This window comes from Bufo gargarizans, chromosome 3 (assembly GCF_014858855.1).
Source record: "Bufo gargarizans isolate SCDJY-AF-19 chromosome 3, ASM1485885v1, whole genome shotgun sequence".
Classification (NCBI taxonomy): Eukaryota; Metazoa; Chordata; class Amphibia; order Anura; family Bufonidae; genus Bufo; species Bufo gargarizans.
The window spans coordinates 87,370,704-87,395,394 of NC_058082.1; the positions used below are offsets into that span (position 1 = coordinate 87,370,704).

Sequence of the window (24,691 nt, forward strand, 5' to 3'; positions counted from 1 at the left end):
TATCTGGTCTTGTTTGAAAGATAAGAATCTAGGATTTGCTATGATACCAAGATCTAAGTTCTAGCTTTAATATACATCACTGGCAGTGAAAGGGTTTAATAAAGAGGTTGTCCAAGTGCTTAATACTGATGACCCATCCTGAGGATAGGTCATCGGTATGTGATCAGTGGGGATCCGACGCCCAGCACCCCCACGTATTAGCGGCTTGAAGAGGCTGTACATGGGAGCTCACCACGCTGTGGGTCACAGGGGTGGGACATGCTTCTATCAGACATTAAAGGGGTTTACTGGTACTTGGATATTGATTGCCTGTCCTCGGGATACGTCATCAATGTCAGATCGAGTGAATGAGAGCTGAGCCGCAGCACGCCGACACTGGAAACTGCACAGTGGACGGAGCCTTCTGTCAGCTGTCTAGTTTAAGGCAGCGGCCCAAAACATGGGGGTGCGGGGTGTCAGACCCCCCCCCCCCCCCCCCCAAATCTGATACTGCTAGCTAATCCTGAGGATATCTGAGTACATTTGTACCTATGGTCCCATGTTCATATGTGCCCACATGTTATATATGCAAATGAGCCTCTAGGAGCAATGGGGGCGTTGTTGTTACACCTAGAGGCTCTGCACTCTCTGCAACTACCGCTCCCTCTGCACTTTGATAGAACTGGGCAGTGGAAACGCTATCACACCTGGGCCTGTCAATCAGAATAGAGAGGGTGTGGCAGTTGCAGAGAGAGCTGAGCCTCTAAGTGTAATGGCAACGCCCCCGTTGCTCCTAGAGGCTCATTTGCATATAATAAAACACCATATTTCTCAGCAATGCGGGCACATATGAACATGGGACCAACACAGATGTCTTCAGCTGCCAAGTGCACATGTAACAGGTCAGCCAATGTCATAGGCACAAATCTGTCTAGTGGCATAGTTTAGGGATATATCATAAATGTTGGCAATGTTGGGGGTTTCTCATGGTGATGACCCTTCTCCATATGTCCTATTAGGGGTGTATGGGGGGTGTTCTGCCTCTAGGAGACACACTGGCTCCAAACTGAAAGGGAACGTTTCTGATGAGACGACCTCTTGAAGTTTTGGGTAAATATTGTCTTGACGCATCCTGATGCACAGGCGTTGCAGATGGAAGATGATCTAATGGGTATGGAGTAGGGCTGCAGTAAACAAATATTTTAGTAATCGAGTATTCCATCGTTATTTTTTTATGATTAATCGAGTAATCTAATAAGAGAAACCTTCTTAAAATAACGTATTCCTTTATAAAAACAATATTTTTATTTCTTACATTGGTATAGCAAATAATTGCGCACACACACAAGGCTTCTTTCACGGCTGCTATATACAGTACATTCCGGTCGGCCTTGTTACAGCGTTCAAGCTGGGTTTTGTAAGGACAAAAAAGTAAATAAAAAATCTTTGGATGATACGCAGCATGTATGCCGAAACATGGCCTGATGGCCTTGGACCACCTTATAGTCAATGAGAGCCTATAGCTGGTTGTATCCGGCTAGACCCAATACGGTATACTCCTGTTCTTCTGCCAGAATGTGTATCTAAGGCTATGTTGTGAACCGTCAGTCTGTTCCGGTGGAGGAACGTACTACCGGAGTTCACTGGCTGCCATGATGTCCCCCTTCCCCAGTGCCTACATGCCATCCACCATGTCCCCCACTCCCCCAGAACAGCCCCTCCATGCCAAATTACAGGTGTCCCCATTAAACCCTCCCCCCCACGCCAATAACTTTATTCATGCCATTGCCAAATCTCAGGTGCCCCCATTTCCCCCCGCCCCACTGTTGCTAACTTTATACTTGCCTTTCCTGGCAGTGCGGCGTGCGCTGACACATGGAGTCCGCAGGAGACGTGTCTTCATCCCAGCATGCACTGGGACCTGACGTCACACACAGTGTCAGCCAGCGCGCTGACTGTGTGAACGCAAGGCCCTGCAGCGCGGTGCCGAGTCGGGGAGGCCACGGAGCGGTGAGTGAGAAGCTTCACTTCACTCACGCTCCGTGGTCATGTGATTTAAACAAAAAAAAATTGCCTCGATTAAATCGATGAATCGTTTCAGCCCTAGTATGGAGCTCTGCCAGGCGGCCATGTGTCGGCGATTTATATCAGTGCGTTTGCTTTTCATATCCGATAGTTATTTCCTCTTTGAGATGAGTTCTCTGATCGAAGAGCTCAGCGGCAATAAATGGGCTGTGCCATCTTCTCTACCTTCTGTCCAGTACAGGAAGAGGGGAATCTCTGACAACCTAGTGCAACGAATCCCATCTATTGATCTGTTGTCAAATATTAATTTTTACTATTTATTCTTCTTCTGAATCTAGCAATCCGATACTGTGAGAGATGCCAGCTGATTAAACCCGACCGATGCCACCACTGTTCAGCCTGCGATGTGTAAGTCATTGCATTACTTTAATTTCAGTTGATTGTAAAGCGCCACCATATACCTCAGCGCTGTGCACGGATTGTCACCTTTCATATCTTCCCTGTCTTCAGTGCAGCTCATAGTCAGTAATAATTATATCGCCAACCTATTCCGCAGAGTTCATGTACGAACAAAATCCTACATGGCATTCATTACATAGCAACAGTTACAACAGGAGGAATGAGGGCCCTGTTCACAAGAGCTTACAGTCTATGAATCTGTATTTCTTAGGAGGTCAGTTAGGGGTTGTCCAGGATTGCAAAAGCATGGCTGCTTTCTTGTAGGTAAAGCGCCACATCCGTGTGCAGGTTGTACATGGTAGTGCAGCACAGCCTGGTGCACATAGCTGAGCTGTAATACCAGACATAACCTAGGGACAGGGGTGGCTCTTTTTTAGGGCCACAGGCACACAATGTGTATTGCGCACGGCTTTTCAGTGTAGTAGTACACTACATGAGATTTTGAAAATCTCGTGCGCACAGTGTGGAAACTGGCCTGTGGTCTGGATTTGAATTGGGCAACCCTGAAATGAGCAGCTTGTCAATTGTTTGTGCAGATTTTTTGTGCAGATTATACCCTTTGCAATGGAAAGCGTGAGCTCTGGGGAAAATCAGCGTCCGGATCCACAGCAAAATCTGCAAGTAACACGTGGATTTTAGCTTGGAAAATCCATATGAGGTCCCATTCACACGACGGTGGGGCTGCCGTGCCTGTGTTGAGGACCGCAAACAGTGGGTCTGCAAAACACTCCACATCATGGTGCGGATCCATTGACTTTAATGGGCCTGCGATCCTCAATATGTGGTGAAAGATAGGATATGGAGACACGGACCTGGAAACATGCAGAAGGCCTTCCATGTTAATCCGGGTCCATGCCTCCACCCCACAAAAGATAGAACATGTCCTATCTTTTACCACATCTTGGGGCTCACTGACCCGTTGAGGTCAAGGGGTTCGCACTGCGATGCAGAGTGCACAGGCCCGTGGTAGTTTGAATAGGGCCCAAACTACATTGCTGCATGCATGCACCCTTACAGGGGTTGTGCAGTGCAAAGATATTGATGACTTGTCCTTTAGGATAGGCTATCTATATTAGATCGGTGGGGGTCTGACTTCTGGCACCGCCTCAGCTATTTGAAGAGGTTGCAGCCCTTGAAACAGCGGATCGGCAGTGGTGCTGGGATCAGACCCCCAGCGGTCTGATATAGATAACCTATCCTAAAGGACAAGTCATCAATATCTTTGCACTGCACAACCCCTTAAATCATGGATGTCAAACTCATGGCCCTCCAGATGTTGCAAAACTACAACTCCCAGCATTCCCTGATAGCTGTAGGATGCCCAGGCATGATGGGAGTTGTAGTTTTGCAACAGCTGGAGGGCCACGAGTTTGACATCCCTGCCTTAAATGTATCCGTTGGTGGAAACCCAGAGAAACATAGGAATAAAATAGAATCTCCATTCAGATATTGTCCTTGGTCGCACTGGAACCCAGGGCCACATTTACATTCAAATAGATAGGAGGTTTGATACCGGCCATTACTAATCTTTATATTTGCAAACTCATAATGGATGATTAAATGGACTCCCTGCAGAATACACACTGAAGAGTGGAGCTGTATTAATAACTCACTTATGAAAGAGCATCCGGAACAATGTTCTTTATTGTGAAATAAAAGGGATGTTAGAAGCTGATGCAGAGTTTCCTGACCCCTGTGAAAGCACTCAGCCTCTTTCATATCCAGGGTCCCTGAGGCACGGTGGTTTTAGGTGGAGAGAACATTGTCCATTAGAAGGACGAGGTATACGTACAGTATGTCCTGATGTGCACCACAGAAAATCATCTACTGTTTACATCTGTTTCGATTTATATTCCACACCTTTTTAAAGAATTATATATACAGTACAGACCAAAAGTTTGGACACACCTTCCCATTCAAAGAGTTTTCTTTATTTTCATGACTATGAAAATGGTAGATTCACACTGAAGGCATCAAAACTATGAATTAACACATGTGGAATTATATACATAACAAAAAAATTTGAAACAACTAAAAATATGTCATATTCTAGGTTCTTCAAAGTAGCCACCTTTTGCTTTGATTACTGCTTTGCACACTCTTGGCATTCTCTTGATGAGCTTCAAGAGGTAGTCACCTGAAATGGTTTTCACTTCACAGGTGTGCCCTGTCAGGTTTAATAAGTGGGATTTCTTGCCTTATAAATGGGGTTTGGACCATCAGTTGTGTTGTGGAGAAGTCAGGTGGATACACAGCTGATAGTCCTACTGAATAGACTGTTAGAATTTGTACTAAGTAAAGAAAAACGAGTGGCCATCATTACTTTAAGAAATCAAGGTCAGTCAGTCCAAAAAATTGGGAAAACTTTGAAAGTGTCCCCAAGTGCAGTCACAAAAACCATCAAGCGCTACAAAGAAACTGTCTCACATGCGGACCACCCCAGGAAAGGAAGACCAAGAGTCACCTCTGCTGCGGAGGATAAGTTCATCCGAGTCACCAGCCTCAGAAATCGCTGATTAACAGCAGCTCAGATTAGAGACCAGGTCAATGCCACACAGAGTTCTAGCAGCAGACACATCTCTAGAACAACTGTTAAGAGGAGACTGTGTGAATCAGGCCTTCATGGTAGAATATCTGCTAGGAAACCACTGCTAAGGACAGGCAACAAGCAGAAGAGACTTGTTTGGGCTAAAGAACACAAAGAATGGACATTAGACCAGTGGAAATCTGTGCTTTGGTCTGATGAGTCCAAATTTGGTTCCAACCACCGTGTCTTTGTGCGACGCAGAAAAGGTGAACGGATGGACTCTACATGCCTGGTTCCCACCGTGAAGCATGGAGGAGGAGGTGTGATGGTGTGGGGGTGCTTTGCTGGTGACACTGTTGGGGATTTATTCAAAATTGAAGGCATACTGAACCAGCATGGCTACCACAGCATCTTGCAGCGGCATGCTATTCCATCTGGTTTGCGTTTAGTTGGACCATCATTTATTTTTCAACAGGACAATGACCCCAAACACACCTCCAGGCTGTGTAAGGGCTATTTGACCATGAAGGAGAGTGATGAGGTGCTGCGCCAGATGACCTGGCCTCCACAGTCACCGGACCTGAACCCAATCGAGATGGTTTGGGGTGAGCTGGACCGCAGAGTGAAGGCAAAAGGGCCAACAAGTGCTAAGCATCTCCGGGAACTCCTTCAAGACTGTTGGAAGACCATTTCAGGTGACTACCTCTTGAAGCTCATCAAGAGAATGCCAAGAGTGTGCAAAGCAGTAATCAAAGCAAAAGGTGGCTACTTTGAAGAACCTAGAATATGACCTATTTTCAGTTGTTTCATACTTTTTTGTTATGTATATAATTCCACATGTGTTAATTCATAGTTTTGATGCCTTCAGTGTGAATCTACAATTTTCAAAGTCATGAAAATAAAGAAAATTCTTTGAATGAGAAGGTGTGTCCAAACTTTTGGTCTGTACTGTATATATTATAAAAAAAATTTGATATAAAAAAAAATTTGATATACACACTGTATATATAGATAGACACTTCCTGGCAGGATTACAATACCAGATAGCACCTGTATCTGTAGATAACACAGGATCATGCCATTCCCAATAGGTCCCTCCCTGAACAGGTCACAGAGCATGCCCACGATACTCTCCCATAGAAGTCATCTCTCTGCTGAAAAGCATATCTCAGAATGTTCAGGCAAGATGGCCGCCCCCAAAATCATGTCCTGAAAATAAAATAAATGTACTGTCTGAAAATGAGAACGGATTGATGGTTTTATAACTTCATCAGACGTCGATCACTTGTTTGGGGTGCTTCTGAACGATACATTGAATGAATGGGGGGGTCTATGCTTGTATGCTTCCAGGTGTAAAAAGCGGACAGCCCCTTTTAAAAAAAAAAAAAAAAAAGGGACCAGTCAGCTCTCCTGTCATGTCTGATTTGATTGTATCCTCATAATATAACAGTTCCAAAGCATCTTTTCTTTGAATTCTACATTGTGCCGTTCCTCTGTTATTCCTCTTGGCAGTCTGTGAATACATTTTCATCTGGGTTGTAACCAGTTTTTTGGACTGTGCAGGGACGCCTTCTGACATAGGAAATGATAACGTACATCACAGAGGAACAGGACGACGCAAAGTTCTAAGAAACAATTTCTCATGCACACGACCGTTGTGCTGTCCGCATTCGTTGCTCCGTTGCGTGGCCCCGCAAAAAGAAATTTGCATGTTCTATTCTTGTCCGTTTTGCGGACAAGAATAGGCATTTCTACAATGGGCCGCCAGTTCCATTCCGCAAATTGCGGACCGCAAAAAACCTGAATGGTCGTGTGCATGAGGCCTTACAAGTATCTTTTTTTAACTGAGGGACAGACCTGATCCTGTACTTTTATAGTACTGACCTGACAAAGAGCACCGCAAGGCAGAAGGGCGTCGCTGCCCCCAGGTCTGGATGATGAGTGGCGGTTTTCTTTCCCTTTAACTGCATCACAGTCTGTGGGATATTAGAACTGAATGTGTTTCTGCTTTTCATGTGGTTTTACATAGTAAATATGTCAGTCTGTTTTCCCGTTTCTGCCTCTCACAGATGCGTGCTGAAGATGGATCATCACTGCCCCTGGTACGTGTGGTTTGTCAGCCTCATTTATGTGCTTTTATTTTAGTATTTATTTATTTTTATTATTTTTTTAATTGCTTCGATGTTTTAATTGCAGGGTGAATAACTGCGTGGGATTTTCCAATTACAAATTCTTCCTGCTGTTCTTAATGTACTCCTTGCTGTACTGCCTGTTCATTGCTGCAACGGTTCTACAATATTTCATCCGATTTTGGACGGTGAGAATTATTCATATCAAGATTTGTGGGTTTATATAGGTGCCGTTAGGGTGTTATTCTTCACCGGCTTTACAGTTTCCTATAAAATGTCTAATACTAAAGGGGTTATCCCATGAAAAATATCCTTATTTTTTTAATATAATTTAGTATAGCCAGTGGGTTATTCAATAAATCTATCGGCATAACGCCACCAGCTGTTTTGCTGTTCTTTTCCTTATTTCTCTGCCCACCTGGATGAGGTGGTCGCACATGCTCAGTTCCATCTTTCAACTGCCACCAGCCATATCTAATGTGGTATCTACTGCCACTAGCCATGTAAGCTGTGACAGATCTACGGAGAGAGCTGCAGCAGAAAGGACACACCCCTGAGCTGCCAGCTTGAAATAAATGTAAATTATGAGAACCTCCAGAAACGTTACATATTGTAAGTGTGAATGGTACGCTTACTTCTGTCCTCTGCTTCTGGGACTTTAGAGCTAAGACTTTTCGCAGCATTTTCTGTCACTGTCATGAAAACACATCCACTGTGTGATCTTAAAGGGGTTGTCTCATCATGAACAACAATCGCTAGGATATGCCCCATTGTCTTATATGTGTGGGTCTTACCGCTGGGACCCACACCTATATCGAGAACAGAGCCCCGCAAGTGAAGGAGCTCGCATTGCACAGGCGCACCCGCCCTCCATTCTTTTTCTATGGGGCCGGTGAAAATAGCAGAGTGCTGGCTCGGCTATTTCCGTCGGCCCTATAGAAATGAATGGGAGCGGTGACCTTGCAGGGCTCCGTTCTCGATATAGGTGCGGGTCCCAGCGGTGGGGCATTGAGAGGACTCCTGAGCTCACGCACCATAATGGAGAGGACTCAAAAAGGAGTCCTCTCAAATTTTACTGCTGGTTTGTAGGAGCACAGCATCGAAATGCAAGGGAGTATGGAGATAAAAATGACACAACTGGACTCAGCACCACTTACATTGTTTTGGAGCGGACAGATTCCCTTTAATTAAAGGCCCATAGCATGCATCACCTATTGATACATACCTGCCCTCGTGCCTTTTCCAGTCCTGTGCACTGACTCCCGTTCCTCCATCTCCCGTCCACGGCTTATTTTTTCCAGCTGGGACATGGTCACCTGTGCTGCTGCAGCCAATGACTGGCTTCATAGGTAATGTTTTTCCCAAGTGACACGTCACTGCTGTCCATGGCTGGCCGGAAGAAAACAAGCCGGGGACCAAAAATGGCCAAAAGAGAGTCAGTGTGCCGGACTGGAGCAGCGGGGAGAGGTAAGGCCCCTTTCACACTAGCGAGTTTTCCGCGCAGGTGCGATGCGTTAAGTGAACACATGGCACCCGCACTGAATCCTGACCTATTTATTTCAATAGGTCTGTGCATCCAGTTCTGTGTTGTGTGAGATTCGCAGCATGTTCTGTATTCTGCGCAAAGTGAATGGGGCTTCAGTGAAAAAACGCATTGCATCCGGATGTAACCTGGATGCAGTCCAGATGTGATGCGTTTTTTGCTGATGGTTGCTAGGAGATGTTGTTTGTACACCTTAAGGTTTTTTTTTCACGCACATGATAAACGCATCAAAACTGATTGCACCCGTGCAGGAAAAACTGAAACGCTGGATGCAAATGCAGACAAAACTGACTGAGCTTGCTTGCGAAATGGTGCGAGTATCACTGAACGCACCCTGAGCCAATCCGTATCGTTCGTGTGAAAGAGGCCTAAGTATGAATCATTCAATAGGTCATGCAGGCTAGAGATCTTCAATTAATAGTTATCTCCAGAAAACCCCTTTTAAGGCCGCTTTCAGACGAGCGAGTGTCACGCTCCGGACTCGCAGCGCAGCTCCCGTCCTGAACTTCCAGCACTGCTGGGGTCGCATAGCATTATATTGATTTATGATGCTATGTAACCCTTAGGTCCCTTTCACACGAGCGTGATTTCCGCCCGGGTGCCATGCGTGACGTGAACGCATAGCACCCGCACTGAATCCGGCACCATTCATTTCAATGGGGCTGTGTACATGAGCGTTTTTTTTTCACGCATCACTTCTGCAATGCTTTGAAATCGCAGCATGTTCTATATTCTGCGTTTGTAACGCAGGACAGGCCCCATAGAGTGCCTGTCCTAAACGCAATCGTAGACAAAACTGATTGAACTTGCTTGCAAAATAGTGCGAGTTTCACTGAACGCACTCTGAACGCGTCCGTCCCCAATCCGCAACGCCCGTGTGAAAGGCTGGTTTCACACGGGCGTTGCGGATTGGGGCCGGATGCGTTCAGGGTGCGTTCAGTGAAACTCGCACTATTTTGCAAGCAAGTTCAGTCAGTTTTGTCTACGATTGCGTTTAGTTGTTCAGTTTTTTCCGCGTGGGTGCAATGCGTTTTGATGCGTTTTTCACGCGCGTGATAAAAAACTGAATGTTTACAAACAACATCTCTTAGCAACCATCAGTAAAAAACGCATCGCACCCGCACTTGCTTGCGGATGCAATGCGTTTTTCACGCAGCCCCATTCACTTCTATGGGGCCAGGGCTGCGTGAAAAACGCAGAATATAGAACATGCTGCAATTTTCACGCAACGCAGAAGTGATACGTGAAAAACAACGCTCATGTACAACGTCCCATTGAAATGAATGGGTCAGGATTCAGTGCGGGTGCTATGCGTTCACGTCACGCATTGCACCCGCGAGGAAAACTCGCCCGTGTGAAAGGGGCTTAAGGGTTACAGCATCATAAATCTATATAATGCTATGCGACCCCGGCAGTGCTGGAAGTTCAGGACGGGAGCTGCGATGCGAGTCCGGAGCGTGACACTCGCTCATCTGAAAGCGGCCTAAGTGGTGCTATAGGGTATTCTGAGAAGGGTCAGGAACAGATAAGTAAGTATGCAAAAAAAGGCAATGCAATCTGCTCACCGCCTTTGCTAGTCCTCGGTGCACGGATCCTTAGGAGAAGCATATCCACTACTATAGAAACAAAGTAGCGGGTCCAGCACTCCGGTCTTGAATAAAACCTTTAATCTTTTGTTTCAAATATTTAAGAAAAAGTCAAAAATAGCAGACAGCAGGAGTACAGTCCGAAACGCGTTGACTGGTGTGGGGAGATGTCCTGCTGTGTGCTATTTTGGAGTTAAAAAAAAATATATATTTGAAATAAAGATTCCTGGTTTTATTCAAGAACAGAGTGCTGGACCCGCTACTTTGTTTCTATAGTAAATAAGTACGTGTCTAGATTTTGGACTTTTTAGGTTGGGAGAAGACTGGATGTTGCTTGCTTCATTGTGCCATGTTTCATACCACAGACGTAAATGTTGACCCATATAAACAGCCCATACGTCAACCCTCCATACTGTCATCTGCTGATCAGATCATTCTTCTGTCTAATGAACTGTCTTTGTTTGCGTAAAGCTTTGCCGCAGCAAATCTGAAGAAACATGTCCTCAGGTAAAACCACCAAGCTGCTGATTCATGACCACTCCATCCAATCATCCAATCTTCCCCATCGACAGGATCTGTAGGGATTGTCCAGAGTGAATCCCATCACAGATACTGTTTGTCTCATTCACAGTCCAAATGTCCCCATAAGATCTAATAGGATATCACTGATACAGGGTCCTCCTTGTGTGCAGCCTTCAGACTAGTCATCCTTTCTTGGCCCATGATCCGAACATGAGGGGACCAGAGGAACATGTGAAGAACCATAGATCTATAGGTTATGGACTATGTAGTAATATCGTTATATGGACATAAGCTCTTACTGTAGATTGCACATAGTCCATATCTTAGCCTTCTGCCTGTATGTCTGGTTATCCCTGAGGCTTCAAGCTCCAAGCTGAATGAATATTCCTCCATAGATGCATTTAGTGCTGAGTCTGATTATCTAATCCTATATATGCCACCCCCATATAGAATGCATGCTGTCCTAAAGCTGTACACAATGTAAAGATGATTTGATCATACAACCCAACGTGTAGTCATTTTTTGCTATATGGGTCCACGAGTATAACCAGTCTATAGGCATGTAGTATCACTACTGATAATTTATTAAAAGGACAGCTTCACATACATGGACATGTTTACATTGATTAAAGGAGAACTCCATCTTCCAATAATGAAACCAAAGAAGGCCCCTGTGTAGGAAAAGAACATTTTTTTTAAAGTGGTATTGGGGCCCTTTACCTTTGGTGTCCCTATGCCGCTGCACAGTTTGCACCAGTCGTGTGTTCACTCCTGTGAAGGCACAGGTAAAGCTTATGAAACCCCTGTCCTTATTGCCAGGACAGGTTGCAGCCAGCCATACATTTCCACCAAAGAGACAATGTAGTCTTACTTGTTGGCCATTCAAATTATATGTCCTTCCATGTAAAACGTGGCCATGCCAGGTCCACCAGAGTGGTCTCCCCTTTCATATGTCCTAATTCTTCTATAACTGACAGGGGCTGCACCATTTGCGCTTCCTCTAATGGATCAGTTGATCACTGTGATTGCAAGCTGTTCTCTGGGCAGAGCAGAGCTGATGGGTCTTAGCAGACCCAGATCAGCTTTGCCTATTTAAAATGCCCCCACTGCTTTTCTTTTCCTTTGTGGAACAGTTAAAAAAAAAAAAAGTGTAACTGTTGCAATTTTATGACCTTTTTGGGGACATATCACGTGCCAAAAATATATTTACAATTTTTTTTTAAAATACAAATGTGAAATTTGAAAAGAATGTCCACATTGCTGTAGCCACCCCGTTCATGTTAAACAACGCATATTATATATCCAATCAACTGACAAAAAATAGGGAGCCCATTTAAATAATGTAATTATTAAAAATTTGAAGAGGACCTGTCCCCTCTCCTGGCATGTTAGTTTTAGTAACTACTTGCATCCCCCTGTAATAATACTGGAGCATCTATTTTTATGACTCTGTGTTGTGGCGTTCTTTTATTATTCCTGGTATAAGTTATGAATGAATTGCTAGCAGTTTACAATGAAGGTCCAGATGGGTGTTACCAGTTGGGGAGTGTCCCTGCACAATCTGACACTGGCAGCACTTATTGGATAATGTTAGAATATGCTGACACACACTCCGAACTGGTAACACCCATCTAGACCTTCACTGCAAACTATTCATTCATAATGAAGGAATGGCACAACATAGAGTCCTGGGAATAGATGTTATAGTTTGAAAACATATTTTTATTTAGTACACAAAAGTTATCCTCTATCAGATCGGTGGGGGTTCCCACCGATCACAAGAACGGGGGCCCCGTACCCCCTGCAGCTCCCCTGAAATGACCGGAGCGGCCAGTTGCACATGTGCGCAGCCGTTCCATTCATTCCCATGGGCATTCCAGTGAGAGTGGAGCGCTCTACTCGGCTATCTCCGGAACTCCCATAGAAATGAATGGAGCGGCCACTCACATGTGTGACCGGCTGCTCCGGTCATTTCTGGGGAGCTGCAGGGTGTACTGGGGCCCCTGTTCTAGTGATCAGTGGAGGTCCCAGCGGTAGGACCCCTACCGATCTGATAGCCCACAGGATAGGGGATAACTTACCTACCGGAATACCCCTTTTTAAAACGAAATAGGTCTCTAAAATAACCGTATTAATAAACAGGCCTGTGTGTCACATAAAAACACATCCAAAAATAGTTTTGGTAGCCTGACAAATAGTTAGGGTGGTTAAACCACCCCATGCACTAAATCGCCAAAAAGTGTCTGGTCATTAAGGTCTTTTCAGGCCTGGTCATTAAAGGGGCTATCCTCTGGATAGGTTATTAATATCAGATCGGTGGGGGCCGACACCCAGGATCCCGCCGATCAACTGTTAGAAGAGGCCGGCTCTTCGTGAGTTAATAATTACAATGGTGCCTCCAGGAGGTTACTTTGTTTCAGGCACATGTCTGTGTGTTTTAACATGTTACCCGCATCATCCCATTTACCCATGTCTTGCACTGTATTCGCTCGGCAGCGCCACTTTACGGTCTTTCTTTCCATTTTGCAGAATGAGCTGGCTGACGCCAGAGCCAAGTTCCACATCCTCTTCCTGTTCTTCGTGTCGGCCATGTTCTTCATCAGTATCTTGTCGTTATTTAGCTATCACTGCTGGCTTGTGGGGAAGAACCGATCAACTATAGGTAATGGCATTCCCGAAAAGACGTCCTCCGCAGCCAACTCTTCTTTTTCAGTTCTCAGATGGAGACAGATTGGACGACCAGAGCCCAGTCTGGAGCGCAATCTAGTGTAGGAGCAGAGTTCCCCAAAAAGGAAGGATGAGTTTTTTATTTTTCCTGCAGGCCTCCATTTAGGTGAATTAAAGTTGTCCTAGTAAAGAACGTGCCTGCTTGGTGCCACACCCATCCAGAACAGGTGTCTGTTATTGCAGACCTGCCCCTTAAAAGTGAATGCGAGAGAGCTGCAATACCACACTCAACCTGTGGACAGGTGTGGCGCTGTTTTGCAACTCACTTTGCAGTTCACTAGCCCTTCTTCCATGTACAGATCTGCTTTAGGGTGCATTCACACGACCGTATGTTATTTGCAGCCCGTAAAACGTGGATCCATTGTAATAATGCCTATCTTTGTCTGTAAAACGGTCAAGAATGGGACATGTTCTATATTTTTTTGCAGAGCTCTGGAACTGACATATTGTCGCGGACATCACATGGTGTGCTGTCCGCATTTTTTGCAGACCCATTGAAATGAATGGGTCAGCATCCTATCCGCAAAAAATGCAGATCAGATGCGGACCAAAACTACGGTCATGTGATTTACATCCTTAGAGTTGTTGTATCTCATCAGCGCAGGGCAGGATATCTCGCTAGCTATGGGAAATGGGATTTTAGGGTAAATGGAACTATAAGGCTACTTTCACACTAGCGTTCGGGTTTCCGTTCGTGAGCTCCGTTTGAAGGAGCTCACGAGCGGACCCGAACGCAGCCGTCCAGCCCTGATGCAGTCTGAATGGAGGCGGATCCGCTCAGACTGCATCAGTCTGGCGGCGTTCAGCCTCCGCTCCGCTCGCCTCCGCCCGGACAGGCGGACAGCTGAACGCTGCTTGCAGCGTTCGGGTGTCCGCCTGGCCGTTCGGAGGCGTGCGGATCCGTGCGGATCCGTCCAGACTTTCAATGTAAGTCAATGGGGACGGATCCGTTTGAAGATGCCACAATGTGGCTCAATCTTCAAGCGGATCCGTCCCCCATTGACTTTACATTGAAAGTCTGGACGGATCCGTCCCAGGCTATTTTCACACTTAGCTTTTTTTTGCTAATATAATGCAGACGGATCCGTTCTGAACGGAGCCTCCGTCTGCATTATTATGAGCGGATCCGTTCAGAACGGATCCGCCCGAACGCTAGTGTGAAAGTAGCCTTATAAGCTGGTCCATTATTGACAGACCCATGTAATGATACATTATCCATAGGTACAGCTCGTCACTTCACCATTGCAGCCAATCACTTTCCGTCATGGTGATATCTCCTTGGAAGTCATGTCACTTCATTAAAAACCCTCGCAAAAAATATTAATTTTAATTTTTTTAAGGGTAAACCGTACTTACGGCACATTCCACTATCTGTGAAAAAAACTGACACATCTGTATTTTTTAACCAAGAAGAGGCAGAGCAGGTCCTTATGACTGTGATTGGCATAATTTTACAGGGCTGCCAATGTGTTCATATCAGTATATTGAGCTTGGGGTAGTCCGGCATAACAGCAAAATCCAACAGCAGCTAAAAAGTGTGCACACAGTGAGATAAAAGTGCCGCTGCTGTACTTGCACATGTGACCACCAAGGCGGTCATGGGACCATATCACTTCTGGTCCAGCGGGAGACCTGAAACAGCCAGAACGGGAGTGATGGTGCTAGAACGGCAGGACTGTCAACTGATGAAAGGGGGTTATATTCTGTGGGCACACTGTCCACTCGCTGGCCGTTGTGCCAGACAAACACTTTAAAGGGGTTGTCTACTTATTTTTTTTTTTTAGATTGATGACCTTATATTGATGACCTATCCTCAGGATAGGTCATCAGTGTCAGTTCCGCGGGGGTTCGACTCCCGACACCCGCTCAGATCAGCCGTTTGAAGAGAAGGCCACGCTCATACCAGCCCCGCCTTCCCTTCAATGTTTACCTGCTCGATGTCACAAACCACAGCGGTGGGCAGGTGTAATTACAACTATGGCGTCCCCGTTCACTTCAATGGGACGGCTTCTTCCTATTCACTTGAATCCTGAGGATAGGTCATCAATATTAAGAAAAAAAGTGGACAACCCCTTTAATTTTCATAATTCCTTATGTTTTTACAAAGTGTTCATAAAAATGGCAGTTGTCCAGTAAAATTAGTAATTGGGTTGGCAACCAGTCATTGACACATGTGAGAAGATGGCATGTTTGAAGCCTATGATCTCAGGCTGAAACCCCCTTTGGCACCGCTTGGAGATTTGTTAATGACAATGTGACAGTGGTTTAAGCAAAGGGCTGTGTAGTCCAGAAAGTAAGGCAGTATTTCGGATGCAGGTGTAGGATTCCGGTTGGTTAGCGCTCAGTGGTCGGGCACTTTATTACCTATTGGACTTAGGAGTGGAGAAGTAGTCTGTGAAGGAAACAGGTGCCTTAATCTAAAGCAAATACTCAGTTTTTTATATATTTTTTTCATTTCAGCTATAGTTTAGGAAATAAACGTTAATGTCCTATTGGTTGCTATAAGGTAGTTTCATAGTTTTCTCTATGACCTATTATTATAGAGGCTTTCCGGGCTCCCTCTTTTCGAACGGGTCCTGAAAAAGATGGCTTTTCCCTTGGCTGCAGCAAGAATTTTCTACAAGTCTTTGGAGATGAAAAGAAATATTGGCTAATACCTACATTTACCAGGTAAAGTTACGTGCACGTGATCTCGTGGCAAGCACCGTGTAAAACACGAAAATCATTGAAACCCCTATACTGCTCTGCGTCAGTCCCATAGACGTTAATGGGTAGTAGGCACTACCGCTCAATTCAGAGTGGGGACCCCTCCTTCTTGGAAATGAGAGGGTCCCAGTGGTCAGACCCTCTGCAATTTGATATTTATCATAGCCAATTTTTTTCCTGGTATAACCCCTGTAACTTAAAGGGCATCTGTCATCAGTTTTGTACCTATGACACTGGCTGACCTGTTACATGTGCACTTGGCAGCTGAAGAGGTCTGTGTTGGTCCCATGTTCATATGTGCTCTTATTGTGGAGAAATATGAAGTTTTAACCCTTAGGATACAAGAGTTTTTCATTTTTCTTTCCTATCTTCCTTGAGCCATAACTTTTTTATTTTTCCGTTCACATAGTTTATTTTATTTTTTTGCGGGACAATTTGTACTTTCTGCCACCATTTAGTATGGCATACAATGTAGTGAGAAGCAGGGAAAAAATTCCAAATGGGGTGAAATTTGGGGAAAAAAAACGCAATTCCTCCACCATTTTACGGGTTTTGTTCCCTTCAATCTTTAAATAGTGTAAAAAAAAATTTAAACTTTGAGAACATTTATTTTTATTTTTTTTTTACCTTTTTTCCAAAGTAAGAATTGCAGCTTCAATACCCTGGTTCTCTTCAGCGAGACCCAGCGCATTGAAATCAATTATCGGCATCCTCATCAACTGCAGAGGATGCCGGTAAGAAGCACAAGCTTCTGGGGTTTTCACCCTTTTAGATGCCTTGATCTGACTTGATCACAGCATCTAAAGGCTTTAATGACCGCAATCTTTATTATTGCCAGTCACCGTCATTAGCTGCAGGCCTCTGCTGACGGGGTCCAGCAGTAAAAATATATATTGTCTGATTTCAGGAGGAAACTGAACAACACGTGGTCCACCTGCAATAAAGAATAGATTGTCACTTACCTGACGGCTCCCCCCGGCTGCCACGTCAGTTCTCCCAGCAGGGCTCTGTTTACCTTGCTACAACGGTGACATCACATTGACTGCAGTGCCCTGAAGAGCCAATGATTGGCTGCAGTGGTTGCATGTACTGCAGCCTGGTAAACAGAGCCTTGCTGGGAGAAACAAAATGGTGGCGCAGGGTCTGTTGGTTAAGCAACAATCTATCCTTTACTGAATCACGTGTGCTGTCTGATTTCCTCCAGAATCAGGACAACCACTTTAATCTGCCCCATGGAAATAGCAAAGTGTTGCACGGTCATACAGTCATTGCTATGGGCCGCGGTGTGTGCCGGTGGGGCTGTCATGTGGTGTGATGCGCAAACGTGGCTGTCAGCTGACAGCCGTGTGTGCGTTCCACCCTGTCGCGGCTTCCTGCACTCCACGGCCATTGAATTTATCTTTGAGCATGCGCAGTCTGGTTTGCCTGGCGCCGATTGCATGCTGGTCAGTAATCTGCAGTGTCCTTAACTTTGTTTTTAATCAGGTGTGCACATGAATCTTTAAAGATATATCAATTATGACACTTTATGGATTTATGTGGTTTGTAGGTATAATTATGTTATGAATATCATTGGAGATCGGGTGTTACTTCCCATCAACACACTATTGTATCACATGTGTATATTAATGTTTTTATTATGTTGTTTTTTGACCATTACATACTATTATCAATTATTTGCATCACTTATATATATGTACCCAGCACCATTTGTATGTATCGCTGCTTGAGAAAAGTCCCAGTGAGAGGACTGAAACGTCACGTTGGTGATTAAAGAACACTTTTTTTTTTAAACTACAACCTGTGGGAGTGCCGTGGAATTTCTGATTATACGTAATATTCAGTATGGTTAGGCTGAAGACTGTAGGACATGTACCGCACATGCGAATGTGACCTGGTTACAGTATAACTGAACCTGGTGTGTCAGGTCGTCAATACTTTATATTTTTTTTGCAGCCTGGGAGATGGATGTTCTTTCCCAACTCGCCTTGTGTTTGGTGATCCAGAGCAGAACGTGTCCGCTCTCCAGAGCGATTCTTCCAAAAAGTATGTGTCTCTACTGTAACTTATTACATGTATACAGTGAGGTTGTGTGTTACGTGCGAGTGGCTGCTGGTTTTATTATTCGGGGGGTACTATCTCTCCTTGGGGAGAGAGCGCCTTAGTCGGTGTGAGGAGACTTATAGGCCATACATGCTCCTCTGGAATTCTGGGAGGGAAGGGATGCAAATGAGCCCTTAACAGGCTCCACCTCTGATGCCACCAGATGTAAGGCAGCTATCCTATAAGACAATGTTCAACCAAGTCATGTCTCAAGGCCTATTTAAATGGTCAAACATTGACTTTATAGGATACCAACTTTACATCTGGTGGCATTAGATGGTTTCATTTTATATATCAGTCTTTCCCACCTCAGAGTGCCCATGATGAACCTGTCTGTGGGTCTCCTCTTTCCCATGAGTGTATTATGTATTCCTGGTGTGAAGCACATGGTGCTCACTGTCCTGTTACTGTTTTTTGTTTTTGTTTTTAGTATTTTTTTTAAATTTTTTTAGTGCTGGCCCAAGTCAAACGTTTCCAACCAGACCACTCAGCGAGTCCCAAAACAGACTGCTTGGAAGTGACAGCCAGTCGGTGGATGGAGGAGATGAGCACATACAAAAAGGTGCAACTGTAATTGGGGGGGGGGGGGGGGTTGCAGGGGAACAAAAAACCATAGTGACGGGGTTTGTAATGAAGGCAGAAGTTTGTGCTCTGTGAATACAGATCTGACAGAGTAATTTGTAGCCCTCCAGTGTTAGCCCCGTCCCTCTCCTGCCCTCCAGTGTTAGCCCCGTCCCTCTCCTGCCCTCCAGTGTTAGCCCCGTCCCTCTCCTGCCCTCCAGTGTTAGCCCCGTCCCTCTCCTGCCCTCCAGTGTTAGCCCCGTCCCTCTCCTGCCCTCCAGTGTTAGCCCCGTCCCTCTCCTGCCCTCCAGTGTTAGCCCCGTCCCTCTCCTGCCCTCCAGTGTTAGCCCCGTCCCTCTCCTGCCCCCCAGTGTTAGCCCCGTCCCTCTCCTGCCCCCCAGTGTTAGCCCCGTCCCTCTCCTGCCCTCCAGTGTTAGCCCCGTCCCTCTCCTGCCCTCCAGTGTTAGCCCCGTCCCTCTCCTGCCCTCCAGTGTTAGCCCCGTCCCTCTCCTGCCCTCCAGTGTTAGCCCCGTCCCTCTCCTGCCCTCCAGTGTTAGCCCCGTCCCCCGAAGGTAAGTAAATCGTATGATCTCATTTATGTATTAATATGATAGTTTGCAGGGAGGTGGGATGTAAGCTTCTGGATCATGTTCTGACGTCCTGTGATTTCTGTATTTCAGTTGAGAAAAACCATGTAACCATCTTAATGGAGAGCTGATCCCAAATACAGCTGCTCAGCAGAACGAGGAATGAGGTAAGTTTCGAAACTGTGAAATCTGCAGCATGTCCATTCTCTGCGCAGTTCTTTTGTGGGAATTTCACCCTTTTCAGTGAGATCCGCTGCAAAACCACATCAGATCCCAGAAACCACAAGTAACACGCGGTTTTTGGTGTGCAAACGTGCAGACATCCGCAAGGAAATCTGTGTGGATTTTGTGTTTGTGAACCTGCCCCCATGTACAGGTGCCCTTACGGTTTTTCCTTGCAGATCTTTCTCATGTGGTGTGGATGTTGAAATCCGCAGAATGTCAATGGTTTAGTGCAATTCTTTTGTGCAGATTTCAGCCTTTGCAATGCATGGGTGGGTCTGCAGCAAAACCGCGTGAAATCCTCAGCAGGCGCCACAAGTAACACTCGGTGTTTGTTGTGGCAATGCACAGAAATTCACGCAGAATTTTTCACCTGGGCTACACCCGCGTGCCGGTATCTTATTGTTACATTAAACTACAAGAAACACCTTAGTCAAGTCCCTGATGGCTCGGAAATCCAAGTCCTCACTCCAAACAGAATTTATCTTTCTCAGTTTTGATTAAACTTTCAATGTGAGCCCCGGGAGCAGAAGATTAGCGCGCTGCATTGGGGTGGAGGATGCGTAGTAGAGGCCGGGCTTGGCCCTAAGGCCACCTGCACAAGTCTGCATGAAATCCACATCAAAAACCCAGATTAATCTGCTCTTTTTGGTTTGGATTTTCTGTTTAAACCGCCCCATTCAAGTCTTTAGGGAAAACCACAACACATACGACTCTGAATCGCACAGATTGACATGCTATGAGCTTAATAATCTGCACGGAGGTATAATCTATGCAATGTGTACATGAGATTTTACTGGTGGTGTATTATGCTGCAGTTTTTCTGCATAAAAGTGAGACGAGTGGTTACACTTCCCCCTGTTTTACTGACATCTTGAACTATTATTATTTTTATAGTTTTATTTAAAATGTTACTCCATGCTGCAAAATTGCATGAAGGTGCCCATGAGTGTAAAGTGCTTGGTGGCATTTTTGTAACAATTCAATTTTTTATTTATTTTTCTAAAAGTGTGGAAATTGTCCAGTCAAGAGCAAAATGTATTCTTAAAATGATAAGAAACAAGATCTGCTATTATGGGGTATAGCAGGTTCTGATTTTGCCAAGGTTTTTCTTTTCTGTTCCACCTCTTAGAAAAGTTTTTCTGTATGTTGTGAAAATAAACTGAGACGTCAGTCTGATGAGGGGGGAGAATTGCAGCCGGTAAATCCAGTTTTCAAGGTGTTGTCTAAGATTCCCTTCCATTTTAAATTCCCCCCTGTCCCCACTGGACCTGTGGAAAAAAGTGGCCCATCACTGCAGGCACGTGTAGACACATCATCCATGTGCAGTGAGCGCCACAAAACCAACAAATACGGTGCCAGCCACGTGTGCCCCTCAAGTGCAGCCCCACCCTGCCCATATAGAGTTCAGCTATGTGCCCTTTATACACAGTGCAGCCTATTGCCCCCTATATCTCCTCTGTGCTCACCTTCCTCTATCAGTGATGGCTAACCTCCGGCACTCTAGCTGTGGTGAAACTACGACTCCCAGCATGCTCCATTCATTTCCATGGAGTTCTGAGAACAGCCAAGCAAGTGTGTATCTTGGGAGTTGTAGTTTTACTGGAGTGCTGGAGGTTGGCCATCACAGCTCTAGCTAGTATACTCGCCTCCCTCTGGATGAAGTGACACTGTGTGATGCTGCCACCTGCTGGACAAATTCAATATGTCACTTAAAAAAGAAGAGAACTAGGGCTACAAAAATAAAAAATTGCCTATCTTTAAAGGGGTTATCTAATGCTATAAAAATGTCCCCCATATGCCCAGCCCCTCACAATGAATATTCTTACCCCGCGCCGCTCCTGATCCCCGCACCGCCGGCGCTGCTTCTCCCCGTGCGCGGATCAAAACATCCGGTGTCGGGGACGAGCAGCCAAAGGCCTCCCTAGTGTCCCCCGTGATGTAGCGGCGTTTCAGAGAGCGGGGTAAGTACTGTATATTCACTGTGAGGGGCCCGGCATATGGCGGATATTTTTATATTATTGGATAACCCCTTTAATTCTTAAACACTTTTATTTCCACAGGTAATGCGCCGCGCAGGATGAGCCCACAGTACCATATCAATAAGGAAGATTCATGGATCACACTGGATCTTCTGGAGCCTGCAAAGTCTCTGTGCACAACAGCCAACATCTCCGCAGAAAGGACGACCATTGCCTTAATCTCCTCCCAGTGCAGTAATGCAGCACAACCACAGTTTTCCGCTCGTACTTTATATACATAGCAACTTTTTACATAAGTCTAATGTTTAGTCTGCCTCCGACTTTTATACCGCGCAATAATTTCCCTAGACGTCTGCAACTCTGAAGCAAGTATTGTCAGGACTTTCATACAGGTGCTGAACATAATAATAATAATAATTTAAAAAAAGGCAACAGTATGACCTTGGTGGGCAAATAAAACTACAACCCCCAGCATCTTAGGACATGCTATGGGTATTAGGTTACCTGCTGCTGCTCTTCAGTGTCATTGGAGGATCTCCTCTCCTGTTCCAGCATCTTCTAGTATTGACTGGACTGATCTCAACAGTCAGGGCGGCCGAAGGCGATGATTTCCACCATCAGCAGACCCCACCATAACGGTTTTTCATGTATTCACTCCTTTTCTGCCAGCAAACAGCATTTTTTTTATTATACTTTATATGGTGATAGACATGTCTACTGGAACCCGAAGAATGACCTTCCTTGTACGTTCCTTGCAAAAACGATACGGAGGAGAAAAGCACAGGCCAAAAGTATCCAAACTACAGACTGAATGTCGTGTGAAAATACTGTATAATAAGCTGATCGCGTCCTGCCGATTCAACCTACTTAGGTACCATGGAGACATTTTGTACCAGCAGCGTCTATTTATACTGCTTTTTATAACCTTTTTTTATGAAGACGATGATGACACAAGGTTGTTAGATAAGAAGTCGCTCCTTTGTCGTTAATTTTTCTTTTCTAGTCTTTGCTGGATATTAGCATGTCAGAGATTTCTGCTCCAGTGTTAGGCCTCATGCACACGAACGTATTTTCATTCCGTGTTTTTTGCAGACCGTACTTGGAACCATTCCTTTCAATGGGTCCGCAAAAAAAACGGAAGGTACTCCATGTGCATTCCGTTTCTGTATGTGCGTATTTCCGTTCCTCAAAAAAATAGAACATGTCCTATTATTGTCCGCATTACGGACAAGGATAGGACTGTTCTATTAGGGGCCAGCTGTTCTGTTCCGCAAAATACGGAATGCACACGGATGTCATCCGTATTTTTTGTGGCCTGCAAAATACATACCGTCGTGTGCATGAGGCCCTAACCGCCACGTGTATATTTCATAATCGGGAGGAATTTGCAATAAGACAGAAGACGGTTGGGGTTTTGCCGTATTAAAGATGGGATGTGACGGCCAAATGCGCTGTTAAGTATTTTGCCACATGTCCAAATGTCTATGTATTAGGGATATGCTGAATATGGCAACCAGCAGTGTGCCATGAATCAGCGTGCAGAATATTCAGGCCTCGTTCACACAACCATATTTTTAATCCGTGTGCAATCCACATATTTTTTTTTTTGCAGGTAGCGCTGATCTATTCACTTCCATGAGGTCATGCACTTATCTGTATTTTTGTGGCTCCACAAATGATAGAACATGTCCTATTCTTGTCCACACGCTTTCTATTGATGGGAGTGAGAAAAATAGGGAATGCACGTGGAAAGTGTCCTTATTTTGCAGACAGAATTACGGACAGGGTCATCTGCATGAGGCCTACGCATGTGATGAAAGACCCAGTACCACCAGGTATATGTAGCCCCCAGGTAGAATAAGCAGGTAAGTCATGAGGATGTACCTAAGGGGCAATCTCAGCATCTGTACTGAGCCTATAGGGACAGGGTCTCGCATTTGACTGGCCCCCTACCCATGGGTGGTAAAAACCTAAAGCTAGCCATAGACATAGGGTGACGTTAGCCAACAACTATCCCCCTGACTCTATAATAATTGTATAGAAATAATAGGATTGGATGGGTTTCTCCCGATGGGGAGTGCTCTGCCATAGATGTGAGATTGTCAATGGATGCTGCCAACAAAAACAGAAATGTCATGTCTATGGCTAGTTTAATGGGTCTATTAAAGGGCTTGTCCAGGTGTTTAATATTGATCGCAGGCCAAGTCTTCAAGATCAGATTAGTGGGGGGGGGGGGTCTGACTCCCGCCACCCCCACCGATTAGCTGTTTGAATAGATGTGTGCACGCAACGGGTTCTTTTCCAAGGCCGGTGACGTCACGTTCTTATGGCCTAGGCCCGGCTCAGTCATGAGGATAGACCGTCAGTATTAAACACCTGGAAAAGCCTATCCAAGAGTATAATAAGCTCCCCCATACGCCGGCCACCTTACATTGAATCTACTTACCTGGCTCCCCGCACCGCCGCTGTATACTGTATATCATTGGTGTCATAGAAATGACTTCTGAGGGAATGAGCAGTATTATGTGCAGATCCACTGTGACCGATTAGCAGGTGACGGTCCTCCCACGTCGTATATCCTGCGTCTCAGCCGTGTTCTGTGTAGCCTATTCCTTCTGTGTTTTATGTATAAATTGCTTTTACTTATCCAATGTCTCCAGTCTCTTATTTCCCTTTGACTCCTCATCTGACTCTGTATTCACACTGCTGCTAGGAAAGTCTGTGTTTAAAAATGAATTTCTTGAAGACCAGTTTTATGTTATCCACCCCTAATACAACACCGATATAGTCTGTAGCAGCGATGAGTCAATCGATTTGTCTCAACAGCAGGACTTCTTCCCCTGTGGAGGCCGTCCCTGCGGATGAAGAAGCGTCCACCGGCCGCTAGACTGACAGGACCTGACATCTCTCCTGCCCCTGACCATTTCCTTCCTGCACAGTCTCCATTACAGAGCTGAAGCAGAGCCTCTGCCCTTGTTCTGCTAACTGGCACAGCAGTGTAGGCAGGAAAGTGTCAGGGTCGGGCTAAATATC

General features: G+C 45.4%; 1 protein-coding gene across 1 annotated transcript in view; it reads left to right on the forward strand.

Moving 5' to 3' along the window:
- The window catches only part of ZDHHC20 (zinc finger DHHC-type palmitoyltransferase 20), a 49,705-nt gene extending 26,886 nt beyond the window's left edge, over positions 1-22,819 (forward strand). The window contains exons 5-13 of the mRNA XM_044284920.1: positions 2,343-2,412; positions 7,060-7,092; positions 7,187-7,307; positions 13,300-13,432; positions 16,041-16,167; positions 18,160-18,249; positions 18,759-18,868; positions 19,548-19,621; positions 21,740-22,819. Coding sequence (XP_044140855.1) covers positions 2,343-2,412; positions 7,060-7,092; positions 7,187-7,307; positions 13,300-13,432; positions 16,041-16,167; positions 18,160-18,249; positions 18,759-18,868; positions 19,548-19,585 — 722 coding nt within the window. The 3' untranslated portion in view covers positions 19,586-19,621; positions 21,740-22,819. The remainder of the gene's footprint in view (positions 1-2,342; positions 2,413-7,059; positions 7,093-7,186; positions 7,308-13,299; positions 13,433-16,040; positions 16,168-18,159; positions 18,250-18,758; positions 18,869-19,547; positions 19,622-21,739) is intronic.
- The last annotated feature ends 1,872 nt before the right edge of the window (positions 22,820-24,691 follow it).